Source organism: Zonotrichia albicollis, chromosome 29 (genome assembly GCF_047830755.1).
Source record: "Zonotrichia albicollis isolate bZonAlb1 chromosome 29, bZonAlb1.hap1, whole genome shotgun sequence".
NCBI lineage: Eukaryota > Metazoa > Chordata > Aves > Passeriformes > Passerellidae > Zonotrichia > Zonotrichia albicollis.
In genome coordinates this window covers 6985360-6999183 of record NC_133847.1, presented here as the reverse complement: position 1 = coordinate 6999183, position 13824 = coordinate 6985360, and the positions used below count along the sequence as shown (strand labels likewise).

The 13824-nt window shown below is 57.8% G+C and overlaps 3 protein-coding genes and 1 long non-coding RNA gene across 6 annotated transcripts; 1 reads left to right on the top strand and 3 right to left on the bottom strand.

Annotated features, from left to right (window-relative positions):
- Positions 1-317: 317 nt before the first annotated feature.
- Positions 318-4584, bottom strand: DDA1 (DET1 and DDB1 associated 1). Its single transcript, XM_074528862.1, has 5 exons — positions 4444-4584; positions 3632-3712; positions 3250-3301; positions 2806-2867; positions 318-2309 (listed from the first exon to the last, which is right to left on the bottom strand). Exons 1-5 carry the CDS (start codon positions 4444-4446, stop codon positions 2199-2201), a joined length of 309 nt encoding a protein of 102 aa, XP_074384963.1. The 5' UTR covers positions 4447-4584; the 3' UTR covers positions 318-2198.
- A 383-nt stretch (positions 4585-4967) lies between these two features.
- On the bottom strand, positions 4968-5697 carry MRPL34 (mitochondrial ribosomal protein L34). Its single transcript, XM_074528861.1, has 2 exons — positions 5557-5697; positions 4968-5465 (listed from the first exon to the last, which is right to left on the bottom strand). The coding sequence occupies exons 1-2, from the start codon at positions 5631-5633 to the stop codon at positions 5195-5197; spliced, it is 348 nt and encodes a 115-aa protein (XP_074384962.1). The 5' UTR covers positions 5634-5697; the 3' UTR covers positions 4968-5194.
- A 919-nt stretch (positions 5698-6616) lies between these two features.
- ABHD8 (abhydrolase domain containing 8) lies at positions 6617-13642 on the top strand. 3 transcript variants are annotated; one of them, XM_074528858.1, is made up of 5 exons: positions 6617-7092; positions 9497-10300; positions 10767-10937; positions 11283-11499; positions 11868-13642. In XM_074528858.1, the coding sequence occupies exons 1-5, from the start codon at positions 7088-7090 to the stop codon at positions 12015-12017; spliced, it is 1347 nt and encodes a 448-aa protein (XP_074384959.1). In that variant the 5' UTR covers positions 6617-7087; the 3' UTR covers positions 12018-13642. The 3 variants fall into 3 exon arrangements, with proteins under 3 accessions (XP_074384959.1, XP_005497006.3, XP_074384960.1); XM_005496949.4 differs by having other exon boundaries at positions 6626-7092; positions 9598-10300; XM_074528859.1 differs by lacking the exon at positions 6617-7092 and adding an exon at positions 8236-8366 and having other exon boundaries at positions 9598-10300.
- On the bottom strand, positions 6743-8425 carry LOC141725411 (uncharacterized). The gene is made up of 2 exons (XR_012577265.1): positions 8176-8425; positions 6743-7526 (listed from the first exon to the last, which is right to left on the bottom strand). It is a non-coding gene; the product is annotated as an uncharacterized LOC141725411 (long non-coding RNA).
- Positions 13643-13824: the final 182 nt, after the last annotated feature.

Below are 13824 nucleotides of genomic sequence, written 5' to 3'. Positions count from 1 at the left end.
AAAATGGTGGAGTTTGGGAATTCCAGGTGGGAAGGCACCAGGAAGTGCCAGGAGGGGAATTTTCCAGAAGATTTCCTGAATGGGATCAAGGGAAGGGGGAGACAGAGCTCCAGGAATTTCAGGCAAAGCTGGGAATGAGCTGGAGAAGAGGGGGAAGGGGGATCCCAAATCCCTCCGGAGATCCCAAACCCGCCCAGCTCCGGCCAATCCCGACCTTTCCCCCCAGAATTTCCCACCCATTTTTCCTGGGATAAATCCCCACTCCCCCAGGCTCCCATCTCCCTTTCCCAGGGGGAAGAAAAGTGGGAATTCCAGCAGGAAGTGCCAACTCTTTAATGGAACAACATTCCCGAGCCTCGGGAACCCCGGGATCCGCCCTCCTCTCCTGGAACCCTCGGAATTCCTTCCGGAGATTCCTCAAATCCGGCTCCTCCCGGAGTTCTCCAGCTGGAAATCCCAAACCAAACCAAAATCCCGGGAATTCCGCTTGTCCTTCCCCTCCCCCCACCCCCCCAACACTGCATTCCAGGAATTCCAAAGTTGCTTCCATAAAAAAACCAACCAACCAAAACAAAACAAAACAAAAAAAAATTGGGAAAAACGGAGGCAGAGCCAAAGTTCTGGATTGAATTCCAGTCCCAAATTCCGGGAATTCCGACCGGAGCTGTGTCCTGCTCCTCCCGAGCTTCTGGAGGAGTTTTGGCCCTTCCCAGCCCGGAATTCCGAGGGTGGATCCGGGATTTTCCGGGAAAAGGGGCGGCAGGAACCCTCCCAGAGTCAGAGCTGGGAATTGATCCTGGAAATCTCCTGGAAAAATCCCTGTGGGCTTCCCAGCAAGGGGAGGGAGAAAGGCCCCGAATTCCGGGATTCCTGCGGGAATCAGCTCCTCATGGAAAAGCAGCTGGAATTTTGGGATCATCCGGTCCTTTCCCAAAGTTCTCCATGGATCCTGAGCCTCTGGATGGTCCCGGAAAGGCGGCTGGGAATTGTCTCAATCCCGAGGATTTGGGGAGCATGGGATGGGCTCTGCATTCCCGGAATTCCAGCCTGGATTCTTCCATCCTGGATTCCTGAATTCCATCCTGGATTCTTCCAGCCCAGATCCTGAATTCCACCTTGGATTCCTGAATTCCAGCCCAGATCCCAAATTACATCCTGGATTCCTGGATTTCCCACCTGGATTCTGGAATTCCAGCCTGGATTCCCAGAATTCCAGCCTGGATTCTTCCAACCCAGATCGCAAATTCCAGCCCAGATCCCAGATTCCATCCTGGATTCCTGGAATTCCAGCCAGGATTCTCCCAGATCTGGGGCCGCTCCCAGTCCTGGGAATTCCGAGTGATCCCTCAGACAGGATCCAGCAATTCCCAGGAGAAAATCGGGATTTAAGGATCGACGCTCCCAGCTTTTCCAGAGGGTGGGGAAAAATATTCCGTGGATCCAGCCCCAAAAAAATCCCGGGGTCCAAATTCCCAGGGATCGGCTCCAGCCATGACCGGAGCCTGGGAAGGGGTTGGGAATTTTCTGGAAAAATGGGAAAGGCCTCACAGTTGTGGTTGGGTTGGGAATATCCAAAGGATTCCTGGGAATTTCTCCAGGGGGACGTGAAGGGAAAAAAAAAATCTTGGAATTTTACAGGGAAGAGATGTGGGGAATCCTGGGAAAAGGGGATTTTTGGGAAGGGAGGAGATCCCAGAAAAAGTGGGGTTTTGGAAATGAGGAATTCTGGGGTGTCACAGGGAGTAGATCCCAAGAATCCCAAAAGAAGTGGAATTTTGGGGGGGGAAAAAAAAGGGGGGGAGTTGTCCTGGAATTTCTCAAGGAGCAGATCTGAGGAATCCCAGGAAAAAGGGAATTTTGGGAAGGGAATAAATCCCAGGAAAAGGGGATTTTTGGAAATGAGCTCACCTGGGAGATCTCAGGAGTGAATCCCAGGAATCTCAGGAAAAGGGGGAATTTTGGGGAATTAGGAATTCTGGGATACCCCAGAAAAACCAGGAATTTTGGGAATTAGGGCCCCTAAGGACGAACAATTCTCCCTCTCCATAAAAACCCCATAAATACAAACCAAAAACCAGGCACGAGGCAAATCCCAAATAAATAGGGCGGATCCTGGGAATTCCCAGCGGGTCAGGGGAGGGGTGCGGGAGGTGAGAAGAAGCGGGAAGAGCCTTGGGAACGCCCGGCTCCGGGGTGTTTTAAGTGTCCTCGGTCATGTCCTGGCTGCCGGTCCGGGCGATTTTGCGCGGCGGGGCCGAGTTCTCGCCCTCGAGCTCGCCCTGCTCCTGCTCGCGCTTCTTGGCCGCATTCTGCAACAGCGCCGGGCGTCAGCGGGCAGTGCCGGGGGGATCGGGGAATTCAGGGGGGGTCTGGGGAATTTTAGGGGTTCCAGGGGGATTCCAGAGGATTTTAGGGGTTTTCAGGGAATTTTAGGGGGTTCCAGGGAATTCCAGGGCAGACTCCCAGCATGGGGATCCCCAGTGTTCCCACATGCTGGGATTCCCAAATCCCCATATTCCCAAATCCCAACATTCCTACTCCCGAGTATTCCCATTCTCAACATTCCCACATCCCGTAATTTCCAAACCCAACCATTCCCAATCCCAGAGTTCCCAAATCCCAGCATTCCCAAATTCCCAACCACAACCTCCCTCAATCCCAATTTCCCCTCATTTCCAGGGCCAGAACCACCCCAGGATTTCCTGCCTGGAATTCCCACATTCACCATTCATACAGGAATGACTCCTGGAATAAATCCATCCCAAATTCCCAGAAAAATTGGGAAATTTGGATCCCAAATGTCACCTTTTTGTCCCACTGCTGGTGGAGGTAGCGCAGGAGGATGTTTGTCTTCTCTGTCACGATAACTGCGAATAATTCCAAGGAAAAACAGGGGGAAAAATTTCAGGTTTTAGGAGGATTTCAATGCATAAGGAGGGAGGAAAAATTGGGAATTGTTGGAGGGAAAACTGGGGATAAAGAAGGGGAAGGATGGGAATAAATAAAGAGGAAAATAGGAGTAATTAAAGGAGGAATTGGGAATTAAAAGGGGGAATATTGGGAATAAATAAAGGGAAAACTGGGAATTTAAAGGGGGAATACTGGGAATTAAAAGAGGGAATATTGGGAATTAAGAGGGGGAAGCTGGGAATAAAGAGAGGGAATATTGGGAATAAAGAGGGGGAGCTGGGACTGTGGGATGCCCCTGGTGGAGCTGATAAAAATCGGGATTTTCCCAGCAGGACTCACTCTGTTCCGAGGGGAATTCTCTGGTGGGCAAATACACCGAGGGCCGGCGGTTCTGGAACGGGAACGAGAAAGAGACTCAGGGACGGGATGGAAATGGGGGATTTGGGAATTCCGGGATTGGGGAACGCTGGGATGGGGAATTCCAGGATTTGGGAATTCAAGGATGGGAAATACCAGGACTGGGGAACTCTGGGACAAGGGAATTCTGGGATTGGAGAACTCTGGGATCTGGGAATGCCGGGATTCAGGAATTCCAGGATCTGGGAATACTGCGTTGGGGAATTCCAGGATTTGGGAATTGCGTGACTGGGGAATTCCGGGATTGGGGAACTGCAGGATTAGGGAATTCCAGGATTAAGGAATGGGGCCCCGGAGCACTCACGGAAGCCTTGCAGACGGAATCAGCATGGAACCTGCTGAAGTTGCTCTTGTTGTACACCGGGAGCCCCTTCAGGAAATCTGCCTGGGGAGCCACAATTCCCAAAAATCCCTCAGGGAACAGGCAAGGACAGCCCAGGGAAACCCAGGGATTGGTGTCTGTCCAACCGACACCAAACTCCAGGGCCTGAGGGGAAATTCCCGGGATTTGGGCAGCTCCAAACTTTCTTTCCCCAGATAAAATTCCCAGGGTGATCCCAAGGCTGTGACGCCTAAGCCCCCCCACAAAACAAATGGTTCAACCCAACTTTAGGGTGATCCCTAACCCCCCCGATAAAACAAATGGTTCTGCCCAACTTTAAGTTACCCCTCACCCAAAAGAAATGGTTCGGCCCTCCCTTAGGGTGCCCCCCACCCATATTGGGGTGCTCCAACCTCATTCCGAGCCCAAACCCCACCCTAGGACTCCCCAAATCCACCAAACACCGCCCTGGGGTTTCCCTCACTCCAAACCCCGCCCTGGGGCTCCCCAAATCCCCCAAACCCCGCCCTGCCTCTCCCCTCACCCCCAAATCCCCCGCACTCCGCCCGGGGCTCCCCTCAACGCCACCCCTGAGGGCGGGAACCCCTCACACCCCCTCAGCCCCGCCACCTTCGCCCAGGCCGCGGCGGGCGCGGGCCCTACAGGCCGGAAGCGGCGGCGGCGCCGCCGCTGCGGTACCGGAAAGGCCGCGGGCGGCGCGGCGGGGCCCGAGAGCCGCAGCCGGGCCGCCGAGGTCGGCGTGGGGCCGCCATTGCGGCGGGGGGCTCACGTACCATCTTCGCCGCCACCAGCCGGGTGGAGCCGCCCCGGCCCGCCCACTGTCATGGCCGCCCGCCTCGCGCGCCCCGATTGGCCCACGCCCCGGAACACTGCGTTTCTATTGGGCGCCGCGCCTGTCAACCATCGACGTGGGGGTTGGGTTGAGGCAGGAAGTGCCCGCCCGGAATGGCGGGGCGGGTGCAGTGCGGGAGAACCCGGATGGAGAGAGGCGCGGGGCGCGCTGGGAGTTGTAGTTTGAGCGGCGAGTCCACGCTTCAATTAAGGGGCGGCTCATTAAGTGCCGGCTCATTAGCGGCGCTGGAAAAAGAGGAGAATTCCTTCCCTATATCCCATCCCAGAGGTGATGCTGGAATCAGGAGCCCAGAGGATGGGGCAGAGGCGCTGCTAAGTGAAGAAAACCTGAATTCCATCCCTAATTCCGCACCCCCAACTTTCCCAAATATCTGCCCTGGTACGCGCCAGATTCCCCCTCCTCATTAAATTCCCCACCCTAATTAACGCAGGAGACACGCTGGGATTTCAGCACATTCCGCATTCCCACGTTTATAAACAAAGAAAATTTTAAAAATTTGGAATAAACACACGCAAATTTGAGAATAATTTAACAACCGAAGGAACAGCCGCGCCCCAAACCCCTCAGAGGCACGGTGTGACAGGGTCAGCAGGGCTGGGCACCTCCTCTAGGGCCCGGCGGGGTCATCCCGAATTCCTGGAGAAGAATTCCCGGAGAATTCCGGGGTTCCCTCAGTGGCTCAGGGATTTCCTGCCCTTCAGCATCCGCCGCAGGATCACGGCGACCCCGCCGGGAGTGCTGATCCGTTTGATCCAGCCGTGAGTCTTCTTCCGCTTCCAGTTGTTGGGCTGGTACTCGTTGCCCCGGGATTTTCCACGGATTTGTCGGAAATTCCATGCTGGGGCCGGGACGCGGCAGAGAACGGCGGCGTTGGAAGTCCCAGGAAGAGGCTCCGGAGCGTTTGGGAGCAGCGGGAAAGGAAAACCTCGCAGCAGGGAAAAGCTTGGGGGAAATTAAAGCAGAAAAATGAGTGAGGAGAAGGAAATAAAGGATAAGTTTAGAATTTTAAAGTTGAGATTTCCCCTCCCAGTACCTGCGGCCCCCTGCCCGCGCCCACGCCGGGCCCGGCACCGCCATTTTGCTCCGCCCGCCAATAACGCCGCTTCTCATTGGCTCCGTCCTCCCAGCCAATCACAGCCGGCGCTGCCCCGCAAGGGCTGATGGTAGTTGTAGTCGTCTCGGGGGGGGTCGTGAGAAGTTACCATGGCAACGGCGCCACTGCGGCCTTGTCGCCTCGGGGGCTGTCGGTTGTCCCGCAGGATGTCGCGACAGGGCCACGAAGCCACTCCCAGTGCCTGAAAGAGCTCCATGAGAGCTGGAGAGGGACCTGGGACAAGGGATGGAGGGACAGGAGCCAGGGAGTGGATTTGGGATGGGAAAAGGGAGACTGGGGGGGAGGGGGGGAAGGAGGATTTTGGGAAGGAATTCCCAGAGCAGCTGAGCTGCTCCAGCCCTGGAATGTCCAAGGAAAGGTGGAATCAGCCAATGATGGTCCAAGATGGGACTGGGTGGGATTTCAGGTCCTTCCAAGCCAGATAATTTGAGGATTTTCCTTTTTGTTATCAATCCCAGAACAAGAGCAGAAGCAGCTCCAGGATTTTTCCCTGCTGGTTTTTGTGGCCCAGCAGGAATGAAAGGATGTGGCTCAACCCTCCCCGAGCCCAAAATCTGGGAAAATAAACCCAAAACTTAGCCCTGGTTTGGTGTTTAGCCTCCTGGGGGTGGCACTGCCACACCACTGGCGCTGCCACACGTGTGACACCTTGGTGGCACTGATGGGTTTGGGACACTGCCATATTCATGGCACTACCACACATGTGACACATTGGTGGCACTGCCATGTTTGTGGCACTGCCACCCTCATGGCACTGCCCATGGCACTGCCACACTCGCCCCCTTTGCCATCCCAAAAAGCCCCACAGTGTCAGCACCCCATCCCAAATGCCACCTCTGTCCCTGTCCCCTTCTTCTTCTTCTGTGCCCATCCCCGTCCCTGGCCTGTCCCCTCTGTCCCCATCCCTGTCCCTGTCAATCAGCCGCAGTCCCTGTCGCTGTCCCCATCCCTGTCTCCCCTGTCGCTGTCCCTGTCCCCATCCCAGTCGCTGTCCCCATCCCTGTCCCTTCTGTCGCTGTCTCTGTCCCTGTCCCCTCTGTCGCTGTCCATCAGCCGCGGTCCCGCCCCTCCGGAGCTCTTCGGGCTTTGCCTTTTCCATGGCGACCGCTCCAAGGACGAGCCCGGAGCGCCCCCGGAGCGGGCACGGGCAGCACTCGGGGCCGTTTGGGCAATTTGGGGCGTTTTGGGGAATTTTCGGGGGGGGCTGAAGGAATTCACTCCCTCCCGCCCCCCCAAAAACGCCGGGAAAAAAAAAAAATCGGGATTTTCACCGCCCTGCTCCGCCTCCCCACCGGGAATTCTGCGGAATTCCAGGATTTGCACTGGGAACTCGGCGCAATTCCAAGATTTGCACCGCGAATTTTGCCAAATTCCAGGATTTGCAGCGGGAATCCTGCGCAATTCCAGGATTTTTCCCTCCTCCCGCATCCCCGGAGCCCCTGGGCCATCGATGAGGTGAGCGGCGCTTTTTTCCCCCCGCGGGGCTGCGGGAATGTCCTGGCGCCCGAGGTGCTGCTGCGGGGGGGGGGGGGGGGCGGTGACCCAAAAATGCGGGAAATTTTCCCGTCGGGAAAACAAAATCTGGGATGCGAGGGGGGTTGGGATGTTGTGGGGCAGAGAGGAGACGGGAAAAACCCGGATTTGTGCAGGTGCGCCAGAGAGGGGGGGAAGGAGGGGAATTATCCTGGAAAACCAGCTCGGGGAAAAGCTTCCTTCATTCCTTCCCTCCTTCCTTCATTCCTTCCCTCCTTCCTTCATTCCTTCATTCCTTCATTTCCTCATTCCTTCATTCCTTCTTTCCTCCCCTCGTGATGCAACGGCAGGGATGGATTGCTGGGGGGGAGGGGGGTCCGATCCCTCTGGAATTTCGGCCGGAATTTTGGGAAAACCTGCCCGAGGTGAAGGGAGAGGTTGGGCTGGTTCCAGTGCTGGTTCCAGTGCCTGATCCCAAACCCCGATTCCAGACCCTGATCCCAAATCTTGATCCCAACCCCAGATCCCAAGCCCTGATCCCAAATCCTGATCCCAAAGGATCCTGGTTCCAAATCCTGGTTCCAAATCCTGCTCCCAAGTGCCCCGTGCCATTCCTGTGTCCCCTGTGCCAGCCCCGGTGCCAGGATCCCAAGGCCAGATCCCGAGGCAGGATCCCAACAGCACAATCCCAGTGGCACGATCCCTTTGGCAGGATCCCAAGGATGGATTTCTCTGGCTCCAGGATGCCTCTGCCAGATCCTGCCATTCCCGCCTCATTTCCATTCCCAGTCTTACATAAGAGGCATTGAATTCCCAAAATCCTGAATTCCTGAAATCCCAAATTCCCAGATTCTCAATTTCTCAAAATCCTGGATTCCCAATTTCTCAAAATCCTGGATTCCCAAAATCCTGAATTCCTAGATTCCTGAATTCCCCGATTCCTGAATTCCCCGATTCCAGGACTCCCAAATTTCCATATTCCCAGATTCCCAAATTCCCATATCCCCGGATTCCCAGATTCCCACATTTCTGATTTCCCAGATTCCCAAATTCCCGAATTCCCACATTTCTGATTTCCCAGATTCCCGGGATCCCTCGGGCAGCCAGAGCAGGGCTGGGAAGGAGCTGGGTCGGGATACCCCCCCACCACCATCCTGTTTCCATGGCAACGGGCGCCATTCCCGCCTTCCTGCATCCATCGGGATCCGGTTCCAGCCTCTTCTCCCTGGATGCTCCGGGCACCGAGCGCGGGGGAGGTGGGAGACGGGGATCCGGGAATCTGGGATCAGGGATCCTGGGATCTGTGGATCTGGGATATGGGGATCCAGGAATCTGGGAATTTGGGAATCTGGGAATCCGGGAATCTGGAATCCGGGGATCTGGGATCTGGGGATTCAGGAATCCGGAAATCTAGGGAACTGGGATCCCGCAGGAATGGGAACTGGGATCTGAGATTCCAGTGGAATGGGAACTGGGATCCTGCTGGAATGGGATCTGAGATCATTCAAGAGTGGGAAGTGGGATCCATATCCCACTAGAATGGGATCAGGATCCTGCAGGAATGGAAAATGGGATCCCACTGGAACAGGATCCTGATCCTGCAAGAATGGGAACTGGGATCCTGCAGGAGTGAGGTCTGGGATCCCGATCCCACGGGAATGGGAATTGGGATTCTGATCCCACAGGAATGGAAACTGGGATTGTACAGCATTGGGATCAGGATCCCGCAGGAGTGGGATCTGGGATCAGGACCCCACAGGATCAGCGCTTGTATCCCACTTTCTCCTCCTGCTGCCATCAATAATTCACCGTGTTCATTTTCCCTCTGCCATAATTAACCCATTCCCAACCTCCGTGCCCCCATTTCCACCAGCTTTTCCCTGAATATTCCCAAAATCCCAAGATTTCAACTCCAGCAGCGAGCTCTGGATAATCCCACACCCCACGTTCCTTAGTTTATTTTGTGGAGAGATTTTAATTAAATTTTAATTCCCACCTCGGATGCTGCTTCCGACCACAGCCGTGTTTATATTTAATGGGATAAATATTTCAATTTTATGGGATAAATATTTATCTTTGTGGGATAAATAATTAATTCCTAGGACTGGAACTTCCCTGTGCTACACATTTATTGGGAAAAGGGAATTTTGTTTTCCAAAAAGGCTTTTTTCCCCCCAGGTTTTTTCTTTCAGCCAGAATGAATCCCTTTGCCAAGGGCTTGATGGCAACTTCAGGGCTTGGGGACAGGGATGTGACCCAGAAAAAAGCAGGATGGGGAATCGTCCAGGTTTCCATGTTTTTCCCTGGTTTTCCCACATTTTTCCATACTTTCCCATGGTCTTCCTTGGTTTCCCATATTTTCCTATGTTTTTCCACATTTCCCCAGGCATCACCATGCTGACCAGCATCACCAATGGCTTCCTCTGCTGGAATTAGGACTGAATCCCATTTTCCCCCCATTTTTCCCCAATTTCCCCATTTTCCCAGGCATCACCATGCTGACCAGCATCACCGACGGCTTCCTCTGCTGCCTGCTGGGCAAGACCCCCAACGCCGTGGGGCCCCTGGACAGCGTTGAGTCCAGCGACGGCTTCACCTTCCTGGAGGTGAAGCCCGGCCGGATCCTGCGCATCCACCACAGCGCTCCCGAGCGCCCGGGGCCCCCGGAATTCCCAGGCTCGTCCCCCGAGCGCGGCGCCGTGCGCTGCCAGCGCCGCATCACGCTCTACCGCAACGGGCAGCTGCTGATCGAGAACCTGAGCGAGGCCTCGCGCCCCGAGAGCGCCCGCAGCCCGCGGCGGTGCCCGCCGTGCCCGGTGCCCGAGGCCAACGGTGAGCCGGGAGCGCCGGAGCCCACCGGGGCCGCCGCCAAGCGCCGCAAGCGCAAGCCCAAGAGGGTGGTGACGGTGGACTGCAAGAAGCGCATTACCAGCTGCAAGGGCACGCACGGGGACGTGGTGCTGTTCTTCATCCACGGTGTCGGAGGCTCTTTGGACATCTGGAAGGAGCAGCTGGAGTTCTTCTCCAAGCTGGGCTACGAGGTGGTGGCGCCGGACTTGGCGGGGCACGGCTGCAGCTCAGCACCGCCCGTGGCCGCCGCCTACACCTTCTACGCGCTGGCCGAGGACATGAGGGCCGTGTTCAAGCGCTACGCCAAGAAAAGGAACATCCTCATCGGGCACTCCTATGGGTAAGGGGCTAGGAGCATCCCAGAAAATGGCAATGGTCACAAACCCCGTGTTTTAGGAGTTTGGGGTTCCCATTCTTTTATCCCATTTTTATCCTGTTTAACCCGTTTTTATCCCATTTTTATCCCCTTTCTCCCCTGATTCAGAGCTCCTGAGTGTCCTTGGGGCAGGCACCATCTCGGTGTCCAGCTAATCCCGAGAGGGAAGTGCAAGGGCAGGGGCTATAATTAGGATAAACCAGGATTAGGGCTCCTGATTAGATGCAGACTAATGAAGGAGACGGAGCCCTGCCACGCTGGCACCCTGTCCCAATGTCTCCTCAGGGTGGCCTTCTGCACGTTCCTGGCACACGAGTACCCCGAGCTGGTGCACAAAGTGATCACAATCAATATAAGCAATATAATTAGTACAATTAATAATTAAAATAGGGAAAGCCAAGCACTTTGTGGTTATTTTTAACCCTTTCAGGGTGTCCTTCTGCACGTTCCTGGCTCACGAGTACCCCGAGCTGGTGCACAAGGTGATCATGATCAACGGGGGCGGCCCCACGGCGCTGGAGCCCAGCCTGTGCTCCATCTTCAACCTGCCCCCATGTGTGCTGCACTGCCTGTCCCCCTGCCTGGCCTGGAGCTTCCTCAAGTGAGTCACCGCTGCCACCCACAGGGTCCTGTGCCACCCAGAGGGAGTCCTGCGCCACCCACGGGTCAGCCTGGCACTGCCACTGCCGAGGGAGGGGACACAGTGTGGCTTTTGGGGGTCTGGGGGCTTCCTGTGCCGCTCAGGGGGCATCCTGGCACTGCCAATCTGAGAGAGGGGACAGGGGGTGGATTTTGGGGGGGCTGGAATCTCCTGTCACCTCTCAGGGGACTCATGCCAGCAGTGCCACTCTGAGGGAGGGGAGAGAGTGGCTTTTGGGGAGCTGGAGGGCTGGGGCTCACCCTGGCACTGCTGAATTTCGGGCTGAGCCCCCTCCCCCTGTGCCAGGGCCGGCTTTGCCCGCCAAGGTGCCAAGGAGAAGCAGCTGCTGAAGGAGGGCAACGCCTTCAACGTCTCGTCCTTCGTGCTGAGGGCCACCATGAGCGGGCAGTACTGGCCCGAGGGCGACGAGCTGTACCACGCCGAGCTGGCCGTGCCCGTGCTGCTGGTGCACGGCATGCACGACAAGTTCGTGCCCATCGAGGAGGACCAGAGGATGGCAGAGGTACGGGGTGGCACCTCTGAGATGGGTTTTGGGGACGCTACCCCCCAAAATGGGGGGGGGGGGTGCTGTGGAGCCTTGGGGAGGGAGTGGGAAATCCTCTTGTAACCTGAGGGACATGGTCAGGGTGGGACAGGGATGGGCAGGGTCAGCTTGGCATGGGCAGGGACGCTTTGTCATGGGTGGGGACACCTCCCACTGTCCCAAGGTGCTCCAAGCCCTGCTAGGGGCACTCTCTGGGAGGGGACAGTGTGGCTTTGGAGGGCTGGGGCTCATCCTGGCCCTGCCACTCGCCAGGGAGGGGACAGAGTGGCTTTTGGGGACTCGTGCCACCTCGGGAGGGGTCTCACCGTGCCGCTGGTCACCCGCAGATCCTGCTGATCGCCTTCCTGAAGGTGATCGACGAGGGCAGCCACATGGTGATGCTGGAGTGCCCCGACACGGTGAACACGCTGCTACACGAGTTCGTCCTCTGGGAGCCCGACACGCCCGCGGCCCGCGGCGACGGCGACACCAAATGAGGGCCAGCGACACGCGGGGACAGCGGGCTGGCTGCTCCCGCGGCAGCGGCGGAGCGCGGAGCGGGCTCGGCCCAGCCGCCAGCCCGGGTTGTGCCCGGGGCCGAGCGAGGAGGAGCCCCGGGCTGCGATGGCGGCGCCGGGAGAGGAGCGCGGCGAGTGCCCAGGGCAGGGGACAGCGGGGACACGGCTCGGCCGGTCCCCAGCCCCGACAGGACAGCGGGGACACGGCTCGGCCGGTCCCCAAACCCAAATATGTCACAGTCGGTCCCCAAACCTCGGGGACACGGCACAGCCGGTCCCCAACCCCGACAGGACTGTGGGGACACGGCTCGGCCGGTCCCCAACCCCGGACATGCCACACCTGGACACGCCACACCTGATCCCTGGACCCTGGACATGTCACACCGAGTCCCCAAACCCTGGGGACAGCAGGGACACGGCACCGCTGGTCCCCAACTCTGGACACGCCACCCCCGGCACTGGAGCGGCTCCGTCCCGGGTTTTTTTTGTTGCCGTCGTTGTCATTTCCTCACACAGCGACACCGGGAGGACTTGGAGGGTCCCGAGGACACCGGGAGGACACGGAAGGACCCGGGGACGCCGGGAGGACACGGAGGGTCCCCGCAGGGATTTTTGGGGCGGTTTTCAGGAGAATCCAGAGGTTCCCCACTTCGGGATTTGCCTGGATTTTGGGGGTTCCTTGTGGGGTTCGACGGCTCCTGCTGGCATGAGGAGGAGGATGATGAGGATGAAGATTCCCGGAGTGTCCCCAGTGCCACCCCGGCCACGTCCCCGCTGCCAGCAGCGCTTTTAGGGCAGAGCCCCTCGGGGCCACTCTCGGGCCTTTCCCGCGGCTCCGTCCCCGGGATCCGCCCCTGGAGCAGCGGGGAACAGCGGGACCCCATTCCCCGAGATTCCCGGTGATGATTCCCGGGATTCCTGATAATTCCCGGGATCCAGGACCACCCGATCCCATCCGACCCCACCCGATCCCCGCCGATCCCGCCCCTCCTGTACAAACCCCCCCCCCATTCCCGGGAGCCACCCGAGGATGTCCCCGGTGCCACCCGCAGTGCCAGGAGCTGCCACTTCTCACCACCCCCCCTCCAAAATTCCCGACATTTAAACCAAAGAAGGCGCCGACCCCACGGACACCTCGCCCCTGTCCCTTGTCCACAGCCTGTCCCCGGCCCCACACGGGGCTGGCACCGCACCGAGCAGCTCAGGGGACCCCGCGACGTCCCCGCTGATGTCCCCAGGGTGTCCCCCTTGTGCCAGCCCCGCCCGCTGCTGTCTCATAATGAGAATTTTACCCCAAAACCGCCAGCAACGCCCCCCAAATGCCACGCACCGGTTGTGGGGTCACAGCTCTGTCCCCTTCCTCCGGGAGCCACATTCCTGTCGCGCTGCCACCCCCGCTGCCACCGCCGCGTCCGTGCCAGGACCCAGTAAAGCCGTGCTAAATGCCAGCCGTGCCAGGACCCGTGTAAAGCTGTGCTGAATGCCAGCCCATGCCATGGCACCCAGTAAAGCCGTGCTAAATGCCAGCCGTGCCAGGACCCGTGTAAAGCTGTGCTGAATGCCAGCCCATGCCATGGCACCCAGTAAAGCCGTGCTGAATGCTAGCACTCAGTAAAGCCGTGCTGAATGCCAGTCCGTGCCAGCCCATGCCAGTGAAGCCGTGCTCCATGCCAGCCCTGCCGGGTCTGTGCTGGGAGCACTGGGGCAGGGACGAGATCCCAAAATTCCTGGGGAAGGATTTACTGGGAAAATCAGAGTGTTCCCCAAAAATGTCACACCCTGGGGT

Excerpts from the sequence above, each read along its gene's own strand:
- DDA1 (XM_074528862.1), bottom strand. Across the intron at positions 3,302-3,631 it reads ATTCCGTCTGCAAGGCTTCC|AACCGCCGGCCCTCGGTGTA; the intron begins GTGAGTGCTCCG and ends TTCCCGTTCCAG. Across the intron at positions 2,868-3,249 it reads AGAATTCCCCTCGGAACAGA|TTATCGTGACAGAGAAGACA; the intron begins GTGAGTCCTGCT and ends AATTATTCGCAG.
- MRPL34 (XM_074528861.1), bottom strand. The coding sequence starts at position 5,633 with ATGAGAAGCGGCGTTATTGGCGGGCGGAGCAAAATGGCGGTGCCGGGC. Across the intron at positions 5,466-5,556 it reads GCGCGGGCAGGGGGCCGCAG|CTTTTCCCTGCTGCGAGGTT; the intron begins GTACTGGGAGGG and ends ATTTCCCCCAAG.
- ABHD8 (XM_074528858.1), top strand. Across the intron at positions 10,301-10,766 it reads CTCATCGGGCACTCCTATGG|GGTGTCCTTCTGCACGTTCC; the intron begins GTAAGGGGCTAG and ends TAACCCTTTCAG. Across the intron at positions 10,938-11,282 it reads CTGGCCTGGAGCTTCCTCAA|GGCCGGCTTTGCCCGCCAAG; the intron begins GTGAGTCACCGC and ends CCCCTGTGCCAG.